This window comes from Dendronephthya gigantea, unplaced genomic scaffold, assembly GCF_004324835.1.
Source record: "Dendronephthya gigantea isolate DGI-Jeju-01 unplaced genomic scaffold, DenGig_1.0 000000F, whole genome shotgun sequence".
NCBI classification, from domain to species: Eukaryota; Metazoa; Cnidaria; class Anthozoa; order Malacalcyonacea; family Nephtheidae; genus Dendronephthya; species Dendronephthya gigantea.
This window is the reverse complement of record NW_021163010.1, coordinates 5400191-5423257: the sequence shown is the minus strand read 5'-3', so window position 1 is coordinate 5423257 and position 23067 is coordinate 5400191. Positions and strand designations below refer to the sequence as shown.

Here is a 23067-nt window from a genome sequence, read left to right as displayed (position 1 = left end):
AACTAGTACATACGTTATTTCCAAAGTTAAAAAAGAAACGTTTCTTTGTAACATGCACAAAATAAAATGTGTCAAAATTTCGAAATTATCACATTTAATGCAACGATGAGCTTGGCAGCTAGACAATATTCATAAGTCATTCATTTGCATAGCATCATAGGTGTGTTTTTCCCTGGCGTGTATACATATACTTGTTTCCCTGGCGTGTATACATATACTCTTATAGCATCTGTGAATATCGAGTTTCAATCTTTCCTGAAAAAAGCCTCTTGGCAGAAAAAAGAAATTAACGATCATCATGTATATTACTAGATGAGTTTTCGTATCATCCTATCAAAGTACTGCATGACAGTTTTATCTATGAAGCAATCTCATTCTTTTGCTTGTTTACAAGAAAAATTTGGTAAGTAATCATATAACCGCATTATTTCATGTCGAGCAAATAATGCTTAACAAGCAAGGGTTTCGTATCTCAATTTCAATCGTGTTGTTGGCGTGACAAAGTGTTGGGAACAGTTTGGTAGAAGATTCATTTTTAACAATCAGGAAGTTTTACGATCTAAAGAACAAGGGGGAAAAATGTTGACCAATCAGGGCGTTTGTTGACATTTTGGTCTCTAGACCAATCAGATTACGTGGAATTTGCAAAATGTAAACAGAAGGAGTGAAATCATAACACCCTGTTCTAAGCCTTCTGCAGCAGTCAATGTTTAGTTTTTCAATCTTAAAACACTAGAATCTGATAAAGCAATTCCTTTTCTACAATTTTGTCGTCGGATTTTTCCAGAATCGTCCTGGAGCGAAAATTATTTATGTTTGAATTATCTGGACAAAGTCGTGTTTTAACAGACGATCAAATTTGAGATTTAAGAGTGCCGGGTTCGATTTAAACCGATTTATGAAAAAAATAACTTAATCCTTGACGTTGTATTTTTAAACTCGAGCGTAATTTATGCGGAAACGCCCCACTAAAGTGTAGGTATACATCCGGTTTACTTCTTGGAATTTACAGGCCTGTATTACCCTTGCGATTTCTGCCTTTCACAGCAATGCAGAGGATGGCCTTTGCCAAAGGTTTATTTTTCGCAGCAGTTCGTCCACAGTTGTTTTATTCTGTTCGTCTTCGGTCTCTCCAACATCGCTATCACTGTCGTCGCTCTGCTCATCGTTTTCATCTTCACTGGGTTCAAAGTAGGTCGCTGGAGTAAATACAGCGTTATTTGCAGTCGTACCGAGATCTTGAACACTCGACAGCAACGTTGCTTCACAAACAGGGCAATTGCTAATATTTGGCAGAAGGCATTCGATATGAAATGAATGGCCACATCCGCGGAAAACGTTCCAGAGAGGGTTAACTCTTTCGCAGCTGATCAAATCGCACTTTCTATGACAGGGAATATATAAAGTAAGACTTAATATAATTTCAATTTAGTAACTAGTACAGGTTTTAATAAAAACTTTGCTTGTCAGGCAAAATTTGCAGGAGATTATTACCTATATTACGATAAGACATGCATTTCTAACTCTTAAGGGGCAGAGGAGCCCACCGTTGCAAACTGTGAGCTTATATTCATGTGTTTTGGTTATATTATTTAATACCTATGTTGTCTGTTATAAATTTCAGTAGGGTGGCTAAACTCACCCTGACTGGCTTGTAAATGTAATCACCCTAAAATTTGCATCATCCATGGCTCAGTCAATTGAATTTTAATTTATAATTTTACCTGTTTGGGTTTGGGGGATTTTTGATGGATGTAAATCCAAGTGGAAGGACTCTATTTGTCATGATCTTCTCACCAAAAAGGTGGGGTAGCTTCCACTTAGTGGTATGTTTTGGCTGTCTAGGGGCTTGGGGTTGTTGAATTGTTGAATTAGGGTGGGTGTAAATAGATTCAAACTTCAGGGTGAGGAATTCTGCTGCTTTCACTTTTAAGGTGTCAATTCGCTTTCTGCTGTAATTTGGCTTTCTGGGTGGAACAAATGCAGATTGGAAGAAATGGAGTTCATGCTTGCAAGCATCAATTTCTTTTAGCTTTGCGTGAAATTTCATCAGCTGTATCAGTTTCTTTGGTTTGTTTTCTCAAGACTGAGTGAAAGTTTTCCACTGGATACTCATCGAATGCAGGTAAATGTTGACCAATGGTTTCAAGCATAGTTGAAGCATTTTCTTGCCAATGAAGAAATGTTGACAGGGTTATTAACAAAGCTTTGTTATAGTGGCGCCTTCGGAATATTACAAACATAACCCAACAGTGAAGTATGGACTGGAAAAAAAGTTCAAATTTGTTACACTTGAAGTTAATTGAGTAGATACTTAACACCAATGGGATATAATTGTCGAGAAGATTTAACAGTGTTAAAAACTGAATATCTTTGCTTTTGTAGAACATCGAGAGAATAAGATCCCTGATCAATGTCCATCCGCCATAAATGATTTCAAGCAACAGAGATGTACGCCATGGTTTTGGTTTCTTAGCCAGCTTTGCTTTTTTCCCAAAGATGAAAGCATAAAGGTCAGCAAAAACATTGTGAAAATTCAATAAGACACATTCTCTTGCATTTAAGGATATATGTAGTGGACCAATCAGGGGAACCACATTTTTCAACACTGTTGGCACACTGGGAGATGATGAATAAACCAACTGTCTAATGAAATATTGCATGGGCCAGTCCCCAACAAAGGGTACAATAAAGTCCTTAAGATAAATTTCCAAGCCACTTGTAAGCATTTTGTTTATAGCTGTTAGTGCATTTTCTACAGATTTGAGAGGTAACTCGATGCTGTCAACCAGTTTGGTGTTATCCATGCATGTAATGTTATGATTCTCCACTTGTTGATAATCATGAATTAGAAGTCGTTGTCTCTCAGCTTCTGGATCAAAATATTTTGATAATGCCCAGCTAGGCATATTTTCAGCATATGTTTTAGCTAATTTTGGCATGTTAATGGAAATAAAGTTTTTCACATCAGGAATTTCAACGGGATGTTTTGGTAGTATATCACTTCCCTGATGTGGAACTGCTTGAATTTCTGGGAACACTTTTAAAAGCAAAGTTGCCATGTGAACCACTTGAGTCTGGGTTTTTGTCTCCGGGCGGTGTTGTGTGTGAATATTGTGGTAGTCATCGATGCATAAAATAAGGAATTGGTTCTTCTTAATTGCATCTGTAATGAATGTAACAACATGATTGTGTGGGTTGAAGAGGCTAATTTAGTTAATATGTTGACTGTCTTAGGATGTGCAACAATTCCAAGATTCCGTAGAGATTCAAGCCCTTGTTTGCTGATTCCAAACTGCTGCAGTGTCCTGGATAGTGTGACTTGAAATGAGTTGCATTTTTGTGATTGTGAGTATAACATGGTGTAGATTATGACCATTGTGCGCATTTTGTTAAGATTTTTTCTCTTTTCAGACATTGGATCCAATGTTATGGCTTCTTGTATGGATGAATATAATTTATCAGCACCAACATCTTTGCACATAATCTCAAACACATCAGGATCCATTTCAGGCTCTGCCAATTTTGTTATGACAGGTCTGAGTTTGTTCAAATCATTTTTGAAATTTGGATAGGATGCCTTTTTTACAAGTTCTTCATATTTGTCTATTGACATAAAAACACCATCATCTGTTTGGCACTCTTGCTCGGCTGTAACAATTTTGGAATTGCTTTCCAATTCTTGACTGCTAATTGCAATTGTTTGGCTGGAGCAACAGGAAATTGTTTCTTCACCACTCAAAACTACAGGCGAGTTGATGTAAGCCGTTGAAGTTTCACCTTGGGAGCTGACTTCAGTAGTTTCTTTTTCAGATTCTTGCCTGTTCATCTCGTTTTTAGCAGAAGATTCCAATACCACAAGCTAAATTACAAGTGTGCTTAATTGACTTTTTTTTCTCTGAGGGCCATACTAATGGCCATAAGGTAATTATATGGTTTCAGCTCTTCACCTACACACCCCACCCACTTATTTCTAAAATGTAAAAGTATGGGCATTTACAATGTGAGGGCCCAGAGTATGTTGTCATTCTGTAATACGGATTTTTTCTTTGATAATTACAGCAAGTTCACTGATCAGTTTAATGCTTTTTGTAGGTCATACCTGGCTTTTCACGTTGTTTTTCAACTCGTCGGCTTGTTGTTTAGGAAGCAATCGCGTAAATTTCCTTTTCGTGAAGCATTTGTGCAGGCATGTTGCACATAGATTCTGGATTCCATAAGACGATTTTTCGCCAAGTTCTTCCTTAACATATTGCTCAAAAACTACTGAAATTACAAGCAGGCCACGATTTCTTAGATTTAAAACCTTTTCTCCTTCACGCCCCGACCATTTTTTATGAAACGGATTGTTGCATTGCTTTTAAATTTTGGCATTTTGACAGACTTTATTCACTTTAACAATTTGTAGTATCCTTTTTGCATACGCTGAGAAAAAAGAAACATTTTCGGAAAAAGCGCGCGATTTTCCCCGCTGTATACGATATAATATTCATAATATTTTAAAAAGTAAGCAAAGCAATATTTGTTAGTTATAATGTAAATATACACTCTTTGTCATATATTATTTAGTTAACGTCTTGGTAACCATTATTTTTTAGAGAAATCAGTTTGTAAACAATGCAATTTCTGTAGAGTCTAGAGACAGGACTGGTGATCTACACTGGTCATGCCGTGACAATTCAAACATAAATAATTTTCGCTCCAGGACGATTCTGGAAAAATCCGACGACAAAATTGTAGAAAAGGAATTGCTTTATCAGATTCTAGTGTTTTAAGATTGAAAAACTAAATATTGACTGCTGCAGAAGGCTTAGAACAGGGTGTTATGATTTCACTCCTTCTGTTTACATTTTGCAAATTCCACGTAATCTGATTGGTCTAGAGACCAAAATGTCAACAAACGCCCTGATTGGTCAACATTTTTCCCCCTTGTTGATCTAAAGTGATCGGCTTCAACGGCTATCCGATCTCACAACGGGAGATTTAGATTGGCTCTATAGGTCCTTTGTGGGAAACAGTTTAATTTCGAAAAGTGATAATTATGTTCATGAATAATTAAGCACAAATTCGATCAGCTTTCAAACTAATATTTATAATTGCCTGCTTGATATTTTCCACTAACAAGTAATTGCTTACGGCGACTTTTTTCAAGTAGTCGAATCAAGTTGATCCATCAGTCCAAATAACCCAAACCAAAAAGAAAAAGGTTGTGTATTCATATATCTAAAAAAGTATTCATATATTACGTTCATAATGGTGAAGTAGGCGCGGTATAGGATTTATCCTTGACAAAGTATCACAGTTATACATAAAAGGCAATATCGGGTTAACTGTTTCTGGTTTATGAATGTTATATATTTAATTAGGGAACTTAAAGCCCACGCAGAATATAACTTAGCTACATTTAATCATTAATTCTGAATTGCAGTAAAGAACATGCATGCATGTTCGCCCACCCAAATTATATCTCCACAGAAGTAATAATGTAATATAAAGGGTTCTCTCGAAGTATTCAGCTTTTAAATTAGCAACATCTGGAAATTATCCAACCCAGGCAAAAACGATTAAGTATTCGCTTTACAAATGCATGTGCGCATTATATTTTCAAACTTGCTCTTGTTGCTCTTCTATATACCTGTCCCAAGACTCGAGAGAATAGCTTCAAATGAGTGAATTAAGAATATCTAGAGCCTAGAGGAAAGGGGTTAGCTGACTCTTAACTCTCAATACCTTAAGGATGGATCTAGCAAGCAGTTTTATCATGCTAGTTTCTGTCCATATATTTTAAACTAGTCTAAATATTCTCAATAAAAACTTTCAAAGCTCCCACGATCAGTAATGCGTATGGCCAACTGTCTCTCTATATAAGGGACTGGGAATAGTGATCAAAGGGCTTAGATATATTATTCGTCGATCTTCGACAAAAGCAAAAATCAAAACGAGCCAAACTGTGTCATGTATAGCTAATACGAATACTCTTCCAGGCTAGGACTATAGGGTTTTCCAACTGAAATATATTCCATATTATTTAACATGAGTGATTTTTATCCATGAAACCGTTAACACAGGCAGCTCATGGTTGGTCTTCAGTAAATTTTCCTTGATTAATCAGAGTTTTGAAGTTGCTTTGTACGACATTGGCACCGATAAAAATTATTAATTGGAATTGAGTAAGAACACTTGAGTAAAATCTTAAAGTAAGCTAAACCAACTGGTGCATTGGGTTTACAAAGTAATAAATGTCCGTATAATTTATTTTTTCAGCACCCAAGAGTAATTTGGTTAGTAGAACGCATCGCTTTTTCGTGAGTTAAAACATTTATTTGTCTCTGTAACAGTTGTAACGGTGCAAATTAAAAACTTTTTAATATAGAGATCCGTATTCGGCCTTTCATAAAATGAAATTTTAGACAACGATTAAAGAATGCTAACATTAGGCATATGCTCTTAAATAACTTCCCGTTACATTTGAAGATCAAAAGGCATTGATTTTTTGTTCATCACATTGTCATCCTTGGATTTATATTTTATTTCAAAGAGATAATTGGGCTCCCTGTGAGTTTGAGATATTATAATGATAATTTGTGAATGCGATTCTGGATCTGAGACTGAGCTTTTCATTTTTGCATTACAACTATCATTATCTGCATGTCAGTAATTGTTTGTGTAGCATTGAAAACAAAACTAAACGCATTACGGCATTAGTGTTTAATTCGATTGATTCCGGGGCATATTCAAACTTGTGATGATCTCTCATGTTCAAACATGCAGATTATAAAATCGTATTCGTGACGAACAAAGTTTTAGTTGAAATAAATAACAAATGATGGAGTTTCCAAGTTTATGAGTGAGTTATCTATAAGCAATAACCCATCATCATCACAGTGAAATACAGAAATGGTGGTCTGTTTGGGTCAGTAATATTAACTTTCCGCAACCCCAACTCGATAGATATCTTACAGTTTCAAAATCTTTGGTAACCCAAACATATAGTGATGGCGTAAAAACGGCGTAAAAACAGCGTTAATTCGGGTGGCCACTTTTGAGATCTAGTTAACAGTCCCTCTATCCACCCGATTGTTCCCACTGATCTGAGAATTAACTGGATAACGTATTCGTGATATCATTGCGGCCAGATCATTGGTTCAATTTCACTTCCTCTTTTAAAGAATCCATTCAACTTTCCTGTCCTCAATAATTATTTCCTATTCGACAGCAATTCCATTCAGTTTGAAAGATTTACTGGTAAATCAATACCGAATTTGTGTTCCCATAATTCCCTGATGGCATCGAGAAAAACCGTAAGTGAGTTTTCTGACTGCAATATTATTTCCCAGCGGTCGTCTTCGATACTTTCAGGCGTATCCTAAATCATGGAAATGTCTTGTTTTATACGTCGTGAGAGCAATTACTTGTCAAAAGTAAAAATTTCATCAGAGGTGATATAGGTATCAAGTTGATTTCGTTTAATATTACCTCATTTAGAAACTCAATTTCAATTTCACACGGAGATTCAGCGAATAGTTCCTAGCGGAATAAGTTATTACAGTCAACTTTCGTCGACAAAAAATGTGCATGAAGGAACAGCTGGGATAGAACTTTTATTTGAGACTGCGGGAGAGAAATCACCTTTTAGCACAGTACAACCTTTTGAATGATCGGTTTTAAGATGGATTGCTATACCCTTTCAATTGAGGAATCAGTCACGCATAATTAAAGCATAATTAAGTAAAATAATCAGTAATTTTACCACATTAGTGATGTTGATAATTTCTTGTTTCTTCTTCATTACAAACTGTGGTCCTGATAAAACTTTAGGAGGATGATGTCGTCGAGGTAATGGCCACTGGTGGTTTTCCTCAGCCAACGCGATCTGAGAGTTTGTTATGATTAAAGCCACTTGTGTTAATTTTTCTTCATCTGAAAGAAAACGAATTGGTCAAAAAGAAAGGGAAATGAAAAGCAAGCTTTTTGTGGGGGTGCACTTCCGGGGCATTTTTCAAATAAGAGAAATGTTTTTAAACCAAAGAGCATTTTTTCACGGGCGTGTGTGTGCAAATCCCTGCCCAGTTTCTACGTTTTTAAGGATTAGCTCATCTCTGGTCACAGAGAACCACAAACCTTTCCAATACGCGAGAATATATTGTTTTATAACAGTATTGGCTTCGGATGACTCCGACATGTTGTCCTTAGAACTGTTGCTGACTTCGTCCTGTGAAAGAATAATACGCTCACAATATCACATGCTGCACTGTATACTGAACCGCATTGTCATCTAATGCATCGCTCTGTTCTTTTCTCCACCCGCATTTCCATGCACAACTGTTGTACATGAAAAAATCTGCGTTTTGATGATAAAGCTTGTTCCTGATTGATCAGAACTGACTGATCAGAAGGATGCTTCGTTCGCAATCTGCGTTATTACGCAGTCTTTTTTAAAGGTGTAGGAGATTATTCAGTGCATGGAAACGCCCTTGTTCTGTTAGGACATAAGACATTCTGTAAAGACATTCTTACATTCAGAAGACATTGAACCAAACAATGGTTACCTCTTGCACTTCAGCCGGTAAGTCGAAGTAATAGTATTGTTCCTTTTCTAAGTTCCTGCAATCCTTGTTGAAACATCGTATTGCTCCTGCATTGAGCAGCAGCTGACTTATCTGCACAGCTTCTGGATAACTGGATGCCTCTTTACGATAAATTAACCAATCAATTAATTCTTCACCCAGCACGCTTTTAGGTAACGTGCGTAACCAGACCTATATATAATATATTCATGGTAAAGCGAAGGTTGGGAAAAGGAAAGAAAGGTTGGTGGTACCAGGGGACTATACAAGAGACATTATTATGGTCAGACGCGATTACAAAACTATGAAGTCCTTTAATCTATACCTTACGATCTTTAAGTAATGGTGGATCTGTGAAGTTTATTGCTTGTTCGTAAAGACGTCTTCCCTGTAAAAAACCCCCACGACTTAACAAACGTTATTGTGAAACTGTTATAGCTTGCACTGGACACGATAGAAAAGGAGATTCATTTTCAAAACTACTGTAGTCGAACTTGAAAGACATTTGAACCACCATCGTCGGTAGCTACTGAAATTTGGTAGTCAAATAATTTTAGTCATGATTAAACTTGTTTTTCCCATCACCATTCCACTTTTAAGCATTAAAAATTGTTTTTCTTGTTTTTCAGTCACGTCAATGAAAAAATTAAATTACCTTGACCATGAGACTTTCATCCTTAACACCGAAAACTTGAATCCTTTATTAATTTAAAAAACATTCAGTTAGTTTGGCACACGAACAATCCTCTCAACTTATTGTGAGTGTCAATATTCCAACTCAATATTTATATCGAGAGCTAACATTCAATCCTGTTTTGAATTTGGAATTAAAATTCTTTCGCAAAACATTATGTCAGAATAACTCATTTTTTACGTCAGATTTTCACTCATGTTCAAGCGACATCGCTCGAATACCAGTTCTTACTTGATATTTGCACAAGTTTGCGAGTTAGCTTTACCAATCTTGGGAAATCTGTGTTTATCTCCACAAGCTTTCTTAGCGAAACCTTGTAAAAATAAATATATAAATGTAGTTTTGAGGATGGTCTTATGCAGTATAGTTCATAACATATTTTATGCAATATAGCGTAAATATATATATATATTTCATAATTTTATTTCTTGAGTAACATATATACATATATTTCAATTCCTAAATAATGATATAGTCCTAGTAAATACAGATTTCTAGAGTTCGTGAATGTAAAAACAACTCTGAAAACAGCCTACTTCGAAGTGTTGTTAAAAAGTTCTCGCAACGTTTCCTATCTCCGACCAAAAACTTGTAACAACCAAATTGCTCAGCAAATTCTAATCTGAAACTCTATAATATAGGGCGAAACATTTTCAAATGTTTATTATGATAAACTACACTTGCTTGCATGTACTCCCATAAACGAATCAATTGTATCTTTTTAGATGAGGATGAGTTCCTTACCTGACTTTGAGGACCGTATTCAATATATTTCAGATCTGTTAGAAGATAACATGCCTTTATCGACAACCACTCCTCAGGCCGGGTGCTAAGGTTATAGGAAATCGATCATTAATACTATCGATTATCTATATTATAAATTATTATTATTATTATAATTATTAAATCGTGATATGATAATAATGTAGCCTCTTGTATACCTGTAGCCTCTCTACGCCCCTGCATCGCGTATTCGAAATTTCAAATTTAAATTGCTATGTTCTGTTTACTTCTATTTAATATGGCTCAGTACATTTAAATTTGTTTGTATATTCTCTACCTTTCGATCCCAGAAGTTTTGCAGACATAAGCAATCGTATTTGAAATGACTAATAATGAAGGTTTGCCGTGTGAACTACCGTAGGATGCGACTGGACACTGCAATAAGATAAAAAGATGATAGAAAATGAGCGTTCGATTGAAGCTAAGGATTAGAAGTTTAGAACATGTTTTTATATAATCACAAAGGTGATTATCGAAATATGTGGCCATGCACTTATTGGGTAAGCGGCATTAGTTTTGGAACGTGGAATGATTGGCAAGTGAGAGCATTTTCGAAATTTGACTGCTCTAAAGTCTCGGAAATGACCGCTTCAGAGCAAGTACATATCTCATTACAACCTACATACAATTTTGAAAGTGCTGTTTTATTGGAGAGGGGGGGGTGGTTGGGTTGAAAATGATATCCCTCCAGAATGTGGTGACAAATGCATACGAAAGCACCATATTGCACGCCTGACCTTGATCATACAACAAAATTCCTCGTTTTCTCCGCCTTTAAAGAGTTTCGTTTCTAAGTACAGCTTCAAGTGATGGTCGCAATGCGTGCACGAGTCCAAGGAAAAATGAATTCTTGACGATGTCTTTCCTGCAACCGGTGTCGAGTTTCGTGTCTCTGAGCCGGACTGCGAACTGTAAGAAGAGGCCGAGGGACTTTCTTGTGTTCTGTTATACAACCCACGATGAGATCCTGGCCCAGATAAACTGTCGAGTGAAATGTTCATAGCAGGAGAGGGACTTGAGGATTTTACCTGAATCAAGCATGGAATGGTAGGACCCGGTGATTCGCAACTTCCATTGTTTAAACTTTTATCATCACAAGTTTCGTCCTTTTTTGACTTTACTTGAATGCTGGAAACCAAAGCTCCATATTCGCTGTCTTCCTCAGGTGTGTCTTCAGCATCTGCGCTTATGCCAGCGTCCTTATCGCTGCTCGAAATGCAAATATCTGGTTGTACTAGGGCATCGCGGACTGTACTCGGAATGAGATCAGGATCTCGGATATTAGTTTGATGCCTAAAAATTGAAAAGTCGAGTGGGAGTTTAAGCCCTGGAAAAATGCTGATCTTTTTGCAACACGTAACAGGTGCAGGCTGCACACGACTTCATTGCTCCAAAACGGAAATCATTGCCCGGAAGCTATGCTAGAATATAAACCAGAATTTCGCAGATCTCCCAATTTCCCGCCTATGCATCTATACTATGATCTCCATTTGTGCAAAATTTGGCAACATTTAGCCACTGGGTCGAATGTTCTGCATAAGGTGAAGTCTATCTTACGTATAATTCTATTTATGGCATGTACTGCCCAAGAAGCAACCTGTCCAAAGGTTTTGAAAACAAAATGATCACGATATAGATAAATAATTTTCTTACCCGTCAGTAACATATTCGCGTTTACTTCGTGTTTGCTTATATGTCTCTGTTTCTGTTTCTTCTTTTGTCACCTCTACCACGACAGAACTGTGACAAACAGCACAGACAGATATCTCCTTTCTAGTGGTGTAGCACTTCAAGCATTTTAGGCACTAGAGAGATTGAAAGAGATCTTGCATATCTCATGCAATTTTAACTTCGCACACTCATGCAGAGCCAAATCTCATCCGTGTTAATGCATGGTATTTGAAATACACGTGCAAACAACGGCATAACGACATCCTCGTCAACTACCAGGACGAATGCTCTTTTTCATTACTCATTGCAATGACAGGACATTAATGACCAACTCGCAAGCTCCCTGCGAGAGTTTTCATCCATTGAAAAGGCTGTTTTGTGTTGATTCAAATTAGATTAAATTACTCGTAAAGGGCCCTAAGTCGGTAACTTCTACCAAAAACCAAAATCAGTCTGGCAAATCATGTATGAAATCGCACCTTTATTCTTCGAAAAAAAGGGCCGGCCAAATTTCTAGTCGGGCTTCATACTTCCAAAGGGCAAATCAATTTAATGTCAACATACAGTACGCATACAACGTACCATATAGTACCTTAAATTGCTTTTTAGGAATGCTATTTGCAAGATCAGGTTCCTTCACGTAGTCTTTAAGAATGGAGACAAAATTCTATAACATAAGAAGTTATATTGAAGAACTTATAAAATTGTATGGGTGTGATAATTGTCATCTGCAGTCAATGATGCAGTATACCATGCAGCATTCGAATAGGAATGAGGTGACAGAAAATACGTATCCGTTGCATATATTTTTAATTTTTTTCATTTGCCTCTTCACGACTCGAGGCGAGGGATTCTGTATTCCTCGCCTTTTTCATATATGCTAAACGGCGGAACATAGTTCATGTTTACATGTGTTTAGCAAGCAGGCAAGCTGATATACCTCATATTGTTAACTACACATTCCAATATTAACAGCCAATCTAGTGTACAGGAGTCATTTACGAAATGTGTGTGACAGTGCATGTGAAAGGTTTCAACAATGATTATGCTTGCCCGACTTGATTAAAGCAAGGCTTTTTTTTGAGAAAAGTTTGAAAAAAGTTTTACCGATAATTACCAATAAACCACAAGTAAACATTACGATATAAAGACGCTCACCTCACATTGTTCTTCATCATGAAAGAAATACTCTCGATATTTTCTTTCTTTGTGAACATGCGCAAATTTCAGGTGTAATCTTATTTTTTCATCATCTCGAACGATATTTAAATCAAGAAGACCATTCAAATCCAACCTTGACATTTCCTGAAAAAATACTTCGTTATGAACACAATTTTACAGTCTCAAAGTCTAAAATGAACTCCTATACACTGGACTTTTTTTCAAAATCCGTACTATGAAAATTTGCTATACCCATACTGTTTGCAAACTATATCCATAGTATGGAATTGGCAATTAGTATGAATATAATAAATTCCATACTATTTCGAACTAGAATCCATACTATTTCCATCATGTAGATTTTGAAAAAATCCTAATCCTAATCCTAAATCTTACACTTTGATCCTAATCCTAATCCGAATGATGCAATTAAAAAATAGTACTGTTCCATGGAAAACACTCAAAGAAACGCACTGAACATCTTTTCTCACCTTCAAATTGATATTTTTTTCAACAATTTCACTATCCTTCACTAAGACAAACAAATCCTCAGTTGTTTCTTCAGTGGACTGCGGTTGTTTGATGGACACCAAGAATATCCCACCGCTGTCCTCATCTAAACAGATATTCGGTAAGTTCAAGTGTCCAAGAACAGAATTCCAGTATTCTTAGGTTGTGGAGGTGTCAAATATTTTTACAACTTTCGGCAACAAGTCTTTTCAGAAATGTCAAAGATTGTTAAAACTTCAGCATGAACATAATCTTTTATTGTCTGCGCGAAGAACCGATCTTATTTTTCGCGCGAAGCGACATAGTGGGGTATGCAGTATGCTAGTCCATGTTACACCAGAGCTAAACAGGAACTCGTATTTAGCAATACTCTTCAAAACGAAATAAATGCAAATTTACCATCAAGAATTTCTTGCTTTTCCGCCTTGCTGAACGGGGGGCTTTCGGGTGATTGATACATATCGGCATCATCTGTTGTGATCCCTTCTAACTCGGATGACGCACTCGGCAGCTCTAAGATAGGAGTGTGCAAGATAGCATTGCGGTTACCATAGTACAGTTACAATGGTAACATAGTACATAGTACAGTTACCGGTTACTATGGTAACATAGTACATACTGTAGTACAGTTACCGGTTACTATGCCACAGATATACCTGACGCCACAACCCCTCCCTCCCTTAATCCCGCCATATATGGAGTCTAGCAATAGCATTTGGCTACCTAGAACTCTATCACTGACTACAGCAGAGGCATAATTAGCAGAATTCGTCTACTTCAACAATGAAAGGGATGCCGTGCCGATGGAGTAAAAATGTATGTCAATCACAACAAAGGCAGCCTAGAATTAACGTCTTTTCTATTCTGCCAGACAATTTTTTCGGTGGATGGCTGTCAGGGTGTCAATTTCTGATGATTTCTAAGTACGTATTTTTATGGATTCTTAAAGTGATTTTCACGCTGTACGAGATTTCTTAATGTGGTGAACTCCTCATTCCACAAGGCAATTTTGATTTCTTACCTGAGGAAGTTTCGATTGGGAGTTTTGGCGTATTTTTCTTCACTTGTTCTTGATTGTGTACAATGAGGTAACCTAACAATGCACAGTTCACTTAAATATTTATCACATGAAAATCAATATACTGAAAAAATTCCACGAGTTCAATCTTTCTTTTCAAAAATACTAAAATTCTTGTGCAGAATTGTCGCGTCCTGCAACGCTTTTTAACTGGAATGAATAGTATAGTCTGTTTAAAAGCTCCATGTTCTTGGTTTTTCTAAAGCATTCTCCCTTACAGTACAAAAATACACGTTTAGGCATCGTAAGAGCACCGCATTTTACCTTCTCCAACATCTCTCTTGACTTTTTCAAGTTTTTCTAATTCTTCCTTCGTCTCCACTGTATTGAAGCTAAGAGTCCGAGACGCGGGAGCTGATTATGTGAAGATCATTTGATTAGTAAAATACAGAGTAAATATGAACAGAAGTGCAACTTAGCTTGGCATCGTGTACTACTTGCTAAACGCTTCAAATTTTATATGCTTACATTTTTGTTTATTCGGTTCTTCACCCATAGTACGGATGGGCGGTTGCCTTGTGACGGCCTTTTTCTTCCTCTGAAAAAAAATATGCATGGATCTGCATTGCAAAGCTAGACCGTTAGTTCTCAAATATTCCTGTCTTGAATTTGAGTTGTGTATGATTTCTACTTGAAATCAAGACCCTTAAACCCTTTCAAAAACCTTCATTGATTTACACCATACCAACAAATAGTTTCACTTGGAAAATCTCGAAAGAATATTAGTCAGGGTTACCTTTTGCTCAGGAGTACGAGGTGTACTACCGTATTCACCAGAGGAAACAAAGCTTTCTGCATTATTTTGAATCATGTGTACTGGTGAACCATAAGGTCGAGCTGGTAAGTAACATGTCAGATCAATTTCTCGTGACTGACCGAGACTCTATCAGAATATGAGTAAAAAAGTAATTAGTTTGGCTAACATGACAATAAGAGTATTATTAGTTGACAATAACGAATGATCTCCATGCAATCAATATAATCGATATAAAATACAAGCTACGTCAGTACGTCGTAATGGACTTACAAACAATTCCTTATCATTTAGTTCTTCATTATCAAGTAAAATCTAAAAATAAAACAAAAGTCTACAACAAGGAGTTTACCAGAAATTTTGCATGCAAAATGGTTGGCGAATTATGAATTTTTGCACTTTACCATATAAAAATTTAACCATATAAAAATTTTCCAATGTTTGAGGTGTATATTCATTTTTATTCATGTTTTTCATCATATGTTATATGAATAGCCACCTCCCAAAATGCGTGCACCAATTTTTGAGGTTCGAATCATGTTGGAATTAACTGTATATATTCAGCTTTGATTTTGCAAAAATCATCATACCGGAACTTGACGTGGGCTGGGAGAAAGACACGAGACAACGCCAATGCGATATCTTTTGTCATAGAATATTGGATTGCCATAGCAACAAACCTAAAGTAGTAAAAGGCACAAATGTACAAGATAAATGTGATAAAACCCGACATAGTTCAACTACCAGAAAATAGTATAACATAAAAATGTTTAAGTTTAAATTCTTATGACTGAGTATTGTGAGGTTCGGCAAGAAATATTTTAATGTAAAATTTCAGCAAATTTTGTATATTTCATATAACCGAGGGTAAATAGAACCCATTTATTTGCCCCTAAAATAAAGCAACATGATGTACTTACTGAAGCTAGTCGGTGTAAATCTAGCAAAGAAGATAGACACGAATATTCTGATATGCAGTTAGCAGACACGTCCAAAGCTTCTAAACTCGATAACATTTGAATACCTGAAAGGAGAGTGAAATGGAGGATAGTTTCCAACAAAATCACAGGCACGGAGAACCGTGTGAACTTCACCCTCAAATACAGGCCTCGTCAAACTAGCGATGCTCTGGAATATAAGAGAAAGCCTGCATATTCGATGGAGTCAAACTGATTGAAATCTGTTCGTTTTGATGAGACAGAGAGCCCAATAACGCCCCCTAAAGCATTAAATATGTCAACCATGCAGAGCTAGGCGACTGGAATAAATGTTTCCATCGCCCGTGGAAGACGAATGGGATATTGATAGGATAGATATTGATAGGGTAGGATAATATGTCATTTGACATATTATTTGAGGTTTTCTCTATGCCATACGGAGAAAAAAAATTTAAATTTTGTCGTGAGAGAAAAACTTATGCAGTTCAGGGTACGTCAATAATATATTGGAAGGTCCATAATCGTCAAAGATCAAAAAGGTGGAAATAGATTACAACAAAGGTTTCAAAGCAATAAATACACGCACCTTCCAGACTTTCCAGATCATTGTTTCTCAAAATCAGGGTTGTTATCTTCGAACAGCAGTTTTCCGGGAAAGAAGGAATTTTTGTAAATCTATTGTAGCCAAGATCCAGGTAACTCACCTCTGGTAAGTGCTAAAATATAAACGAACAAACAAAAAATGCGTTTGAAAAGGACCAGAAGGTTGTGCCCCTTTAGTAACTCTGAAACAGGGTTCGATTCCACCAGTATCAGATTGCCACAATGTCTATCGTGATAACATGAATAAGCACGAGAGGGTGATGGACCCCAGCTACTATTGGGATGGTTTCCCGATCTGAGAAGTTCTATATATAAGAGGATAAGCTGGGACCCTACGTGAAAAGCCCCACACACGAGGATAAGATTGTGGCATGCGCCATGTGCTCCGATAAGCCATAGTAATGAAATACAGTTCAGTTCTTATAGCTGGGCTTCATATTCCATTATACGTCTACTGTTAACTTAATCATACAAAGGTGAGCACCAAATTCGGGGGCACAGGAGACATTGGAAGTGCTTACATGCAGTATAAAGAAAAGAAAATATTAAATAATACCATCCATTCTTCTTCACTAACTTCATCTTCTTTAGTGATCAATTCATTTTGACTCAGGTTCAAACATCGTATGCATGTCAGTAGACGCTGAAATAAAAATAGTTTGTACAGATGATCACGTAACGATCAAGTGACGTTCCTCGTGCATGTATGTGCATGCAGTCCTGTCAGTGTATTCTGTGTAGTCATGGCTTACCAGTGAAGAATCAAGACGGTTTATGGTGTTACAACTAAAATCAGCTACTTCAAGGTGCGGCCAGGTGAATGCGGTACTTAGATCAGAGCCACACAACGTAAGAATATCCTGAAATAGTATTATTAATACAAACAATATTACGCCGATTTATTCGAATAGGGCGATGATCATCACGCTTCCTTATGCTCCCCACCCCCCTTCAAGTTTCGAGAAAAGTATAATCTGTGTATATGCATGCCTTCATAATCCTGCAGGGTTATCCATGAATAGCATAGTGCCAGAGTTCCCCAGTGGAGAGGTGAAAAATGAAATACTCGACAATCACATCAGCTACGTACGTCTAATACACTCATACGTCTAATCGCAAAACAGCTATTTTCATGGTTATGGGTTGCTATGTTTGAACATACTGTAGTGCACGGGCCAATTTTCTAGACTTCAGAAACCTGGCACTTTTGCCCTTTGGGCTTTCAGAAGTGTCGTCAACATAAAGGTCTCTAAAGTTGTGCAGGGGTAAATGTCTGCGGCTGAGTAAACTTTTCCCAAAACTTTTCCACCTAGCTATGATATCACTTACATTAATTTCATTAATACAGCGTTCGAGTTTTAGGACTCTAATTCTTGACCTTAATGTTTGAAATCCAGAAATATATCCTATAGCTATTTTTTCAATCTAAAAAAGAACAAAAACAGTTTGGCATCGCCAAATTCCGGAGATTCGGATTCAAATTATAAATCAGAAATTATGAATAAATTTACGAACCTGAAGGATTTGAACAGCTTGAAAATGCGACAGGTCAATCACATTGCTGAACTTGTAAGTCGGTCCTCGAACAACCTTTTTTAGAAAGAAAAACCCTTTCCTACATAATCTATCGTGTAAAAACAAAGGAAGGCGGTGATTGAAAAAAAACGCAACTCAGGAATTTTAGTGAAAGTTCAGGCGAGCATCTACATGGGGCCAAAAATAGCTGAAATTCATATTTCCTAATCTGTGTCAAAAAATAATGATATACGACCATTATATTTACAAATTACCGAAAAATTTCTCGCGTAATTTTGGGCCGCCTATGATACGATTTAAATAACCACGGCGGAATTCACCAAAAATTAGGGGGGGGGGCATATCTATATATTCGTGATATGTAGAAATAATTTCTTTTCAAATCATATGTCTTCACAGTTCACAGCCTGTTAACATGAATATAAGAATATGCCTCCCCTCCCAATTATCGATGCTAGCTACGCTACTGATGAAAACGTCAACCTATGGACAAACCTAAAAGTTCGTCTACGTAGTAGAAATATCACAAAAAACAAAAAAAAGAACCTTCAGTGTATGAATAGACTGCACGCATTGCTTGAGGTATTCTATGATGCGGTTTTGTGAATCTATGAAATTGAAAGCAAAATATTCGGATCAAAACAGGCAAAAACCTGACGTATGCTTGAACCACCCACTTAAGTTTTGGGCAGAAATACTTGACGCTGAACGCTGCAAACTGTATATGAAACTAAAGCTTTTGAAAAACTTCATTTAATTGGTTTAGTAATTGCCTCAAAGTTGGCTGTAATTTTGTGTTTTAAAATATATGATATACAATATGAAAAACATGAGTATTTTTTTTATAATGCTTTGAACGTTCCGTCACCGAAAAGCGATTTACAAAAGCTTCAGTTTGATAAACAGTCCAGCTATACAGTTTTCTGTCAAGCAGCTGAACTCGTGAAGTTGAGCTTTAAGTCGGTTTCTCTAAAGTCAATTAATAATGGCATAATATGGCGGTCATTTTACTTTGCTTACTAACTTGTATGTTGTTGGGTGTCTTCAAAGCATTTGCTAAGGAAAACAATGACCGAAGCTGTTAGGCATACTCTTAATCTTCCGTTGGAAATAACATCCTCTAAAATGAAATGGCAAAAATGAGATTTCTTTTAAAACACATACAATTACTATCATTGATCTTTATAGTAAATGTATCTTTGGTTAGTAAACTAGACAGTTGAAAATTCAGATCTACGCAAAAATTGGATCAACAATCTACATAAAATTTTATAGCTGTGTGGGTTAACAAACACGTCATTAAGGTCTACAGTTTCCATTGCGTCGTTTCGGCAAGTGCGAAAGTGCCAGTATGGAACCACTAGTATATATATATATATATATATATATATATATATATATATATATATATATATATATATATATATATATATATATATATATATATATATATAATTCAATCATATATATACACGCACTTGCGTGTTCCATATTCAATACACCGGTAATTTAAAAAGCATTTGAGAATCTCAGAATTAAACGTGCAGTGGGATATAATGTATAATCCTAAATTGCTAATGGTCCTTTCGCCGTGTTAAAAAGGGATAATTAAAAACTTCTAATCGAGGCCATGCATGCAGGGAAAAATGGATGAAGTCGAAAAACAGAAAATTCATGACAGATTATTACCATAACCATATAGTATCTGGCGACATTTTAAATCCTTTTTCTTTCGCTATATACATGCAGACAAAAAACATGCATTCACTTTTGCGATGATAAAACCTTTTGCATGCACGACGTCAAAACTATCATTTTACCGGGTTAGGACAGAATATGTCTTAATACTGATGGCAAAAACATAGGCCATATATTCAGTTTGGATAAAAGATGACTACGTTATACCTAACTGGAGTTGCTATATTACATGCGGAGTGAACGAAATATTAATGACTTTCGGTTTAATCTCAATACGCATTTCCTGCCACAATCTAAGTTTGCCTTTTTTTTCCAAAGCATGCATGCTCTACTTTTTTTCGTATACACACACAGAAAGCCTTAAGTTTCTCCCACACTTACAGTGGATTTTACAACAAGTTACCAATTGCATTACCAAATCTTATGTGATATTTAATCACTTCGCATTTCATAAATAACATTTGATTGGATATAAACTTTTCCTTCCTAAATGAAACTGGCAGCGTTGAACCGTATAAACACTAGTATACTAGTATTTTTGCTTTCATCATGCACGGCAAGTTAACGCGGCGCTTGTGGAAAGACTAAAGAGATAATTTAAAGCTGTTTTTCTCCTCCCAAATCCAGCAATTTGGACGCAAAGAGATTGTGGATTTAAGAAAAAACAAATTACTTTTTGGAAACAAAATAGCTAATGGGGTAATTTACGCCTGCAGTTGTTAGCAATTATAATTAATCAATTTCTGACACACGTATAAGAAGCAAGATTGCTTTATCCAAACTCGCAAAGCGTATCAAACATTGTTTTGTAAATATCCCAATTATTCTCATAAAAAAATTGTGAAATTTTCCGACACAATCATTTGAGCGAACTCCTCGGCTGATCTCATTCCAAAACGAATACTCGAACAAAAAAGAGCATTTTCGCTGAGAAATGAGTTCGGATGAAAGCTTGGACGGGACGAAGGAAAGACGGTGCAAAGATGCTAGTATGCCACTGCCGAGTCCCTCGAGTTCCGAAAACAGTTTTCGGAACAAATCTGAGAGCAGTTCAGAGAATGGATCCGCAGCAAGTTCCCCCATCGTTCGAACCAAACGCAAGCGCTCGAAAGCCCCTCCTGGGAAACCACCATACTCGTACGTGGCATTGATCAGTATGGCCATCACAAGTTCACCACGTCGGAAAATGACCCTGTCCCAAATCAACAAATTCATCGCAGATCGCTTTCCTTATTATATAACCTGTCCATTGAAATGGAGGAACGCAATCAGACATAACCTGACCCTGAATGATTGTTTCATCAAGTTGCCTCGTGAACCGCAGGATGAGAGCAAGGCCCATTACTGGACCATCGACCCGGCCAGCGAGACCATGTTCGACAATGGAAGCTTTCGCAGGCGACGTACAAGATACAAGCGAGAGCAAGATTTGGACGAGATTTTACCAGCTTTGGTCGAGAGAACGAATCTACCAAAAGTTCCAGTCCAGCCTCAGTTTGTTCAACCCTATGGTCCTTACACGATGGTGCCAAGTTTACCATCGCAAAATACTCGCTCCACAGCAAGACGTGGTTTTGGTGTCAACGATATACTCGCTCTCCCACCGATCTATGGGCACGTACCCTATCCCGCTTCCTCCACGCAGCAACTGATGCCTTATTTCCCTCCATATTACATGCCTTATTTCCCACCTACCGTATTCGCAACCTATCCTACCATGCTGGGAACAGGAAATCCTAATTACGGTTCTGGTTGTGACATAAAGCAAGAGATTCCAACCGAAACCGCAGCAGAAGAATATAAGGACACTGCTGAAGAACTTTAGTCTGGTTTATACAAAGTACAGTGTACCAGTATGTGTACCAAAGGATTTTGGCACATCGCTACAAATGTCATTCACTTGACCATTGCTTGCTTACGGATTATGAACCTATCAAGACTGCATAGCCAGTGGTGATCCCCTGAAGAACTTATTATGCACTGTGAATGTAGGTAGTATGTGAAGAAATTACTTTCTCAGACTGCAGACTTTGGCCATTGCCATGGGTTTAGCCATTAATATCATATGATTGAACCCATTAGTGGCCTGTGACATTCACCAAATTCTTTTTTGTCAATTTTGGTCATATTCTTTTATGCATAGTTAACAATTAACGCTTCAACTCATAACTATTTAGTATGTATATTTTTTTACAGTGCATGCAGGATAAGTAAATTAATAAATAATCAGATAGCAGGGAATGTATTACATCTAGAAATTTCACCGATATGGAAAACCAAGACTTAAAAACAATGGAAATAGCTCAGGGTAGGACCCTCTTTTCAATCTGCTAATCTTGTTACATGCTATCCTATATAACCATATTGGTCTTGTTAATAATAGGAAGGGTGGTTGATAGATTTTTTTCTTTTTGAAGCCAGTGTGGAAAGTATGTAACATGCAACTGAGATATTGGATACACAATTTTGATATTTATTTATTTACTAGTATGTTTTTGAAATCTCAGGCACGCAGTTTGCAAACTTTCCAGTCAGGCTTTGAGAATTATTAGAGAGTGGGCTAAATAGAGAGGATACAGTGTTTATTTGTTAACATACAAATTGGTTAACAATATGTGTAAGTCTCCAAAACAATTATAAGATCTTTATACTATTAATACTAGGCTCTGACATTGATAAGCATGATAACAGACATAATAATAACCACTCCACATGTCTGTCCTGACGGATGATTATAATATATTGTTTATTTTAAGGTATGTATATATTTGGAGCAGAATAGAATGAAATAATACCTTTTCCATGGAAGAGTTGTTCCAATTTCAGCACTAATTGTTCCGCACCATTATCTAGCATTTTAAACCTTTACCAAAGCGGACAAACTTGACAAAATGTTGAAATATTTTCCATAAACATTTTCAAATGTTGCCACATGACAGTCACGGACCATATTTATTGATATTTCCTGCAATATGTTTGGCAAAGATTCAAATTTCAAAATGTTACAATTCAATAAACAGTATACACTGCTTACATGACGTTTCGGAGATACTTCTGCCTGTGGTTTTCACACC

General features: G+C 36.7%; 1 protein-coding gene and 1 long non-coding RNA gene across 3 annotated transcripts; one reads left to right on the top strand and one right to left on the bottom strand.

The window, feature by feature from the left end:
* The first annotated feature begins 2033 nt into the window (after positions 1-2033).
* Positions 2034-4355, top strand: LOC114522654. Of its 2 annotated transcripts, XR_003686924.1 has the most exons (6): positions 2034-2125; positions 2386-2513; positions 3238-3348; positions 3415-3537; positions 3814-3924; positions 4096-4355. It is a non-coding gene; the product is annotated as an uncharacterized LOC114522654 (long non-coding RNA). The 2 variants fall into 2 exon arrangements; XR_003686923.1 differs by lacking the exon at positions 4096-4355 and having other exon boundaries at positions 3814-4018.
* Positions 4356-6301: 1946 nt separating this feature from the next.
* LOC114517749 (serine/threonine-protein kinase 11-interacting protein-like) lies at positions 6302-23001 on the bottom strand. The gene is made up of 32 exons (XM_028537566.1): positions 22789-23001; positions 19320-19415; positions 18842-18903; positions 18275-18349; positions 18089-18184; positions 17512-17619; positions 17316-17402; positions 16743-16872; positions 16139-16242; positions 15809-15898; positions 15492-15533; positions 15201-15347; positions 14933-15002; positions 14729-14818; positions 14408-14479; positions 13786-13899; positions 13368-13492; positions 12874-13020; positions 12308-12382; positions 11698-11849; positions 10782-11337; positions 10322-10419; positions 10006-10090; positions 9798-9891; positions 9493-9574; positions 9223-9265; positions 8893-8955; positions 8550-8759; positions 8122-8212; positions 7751-7920; positions 7477-7527; positions 6302-7366 (listed from the first exon to the last, which is right to left on the bottom strand). Exons 1-32 carry the CDS (start codon positions 22847-22849, stop codon positions 7226-7228), a joined length of 3627 nt encoding a protein of 1208 aa, XP_028393367.1. The 5' UTR covers positions 22850-23001; the 3' UTR covers positions 6302-7225.
* Between the last annotated feature and the right edge of the window lie 66 nt (positions 23002-23067).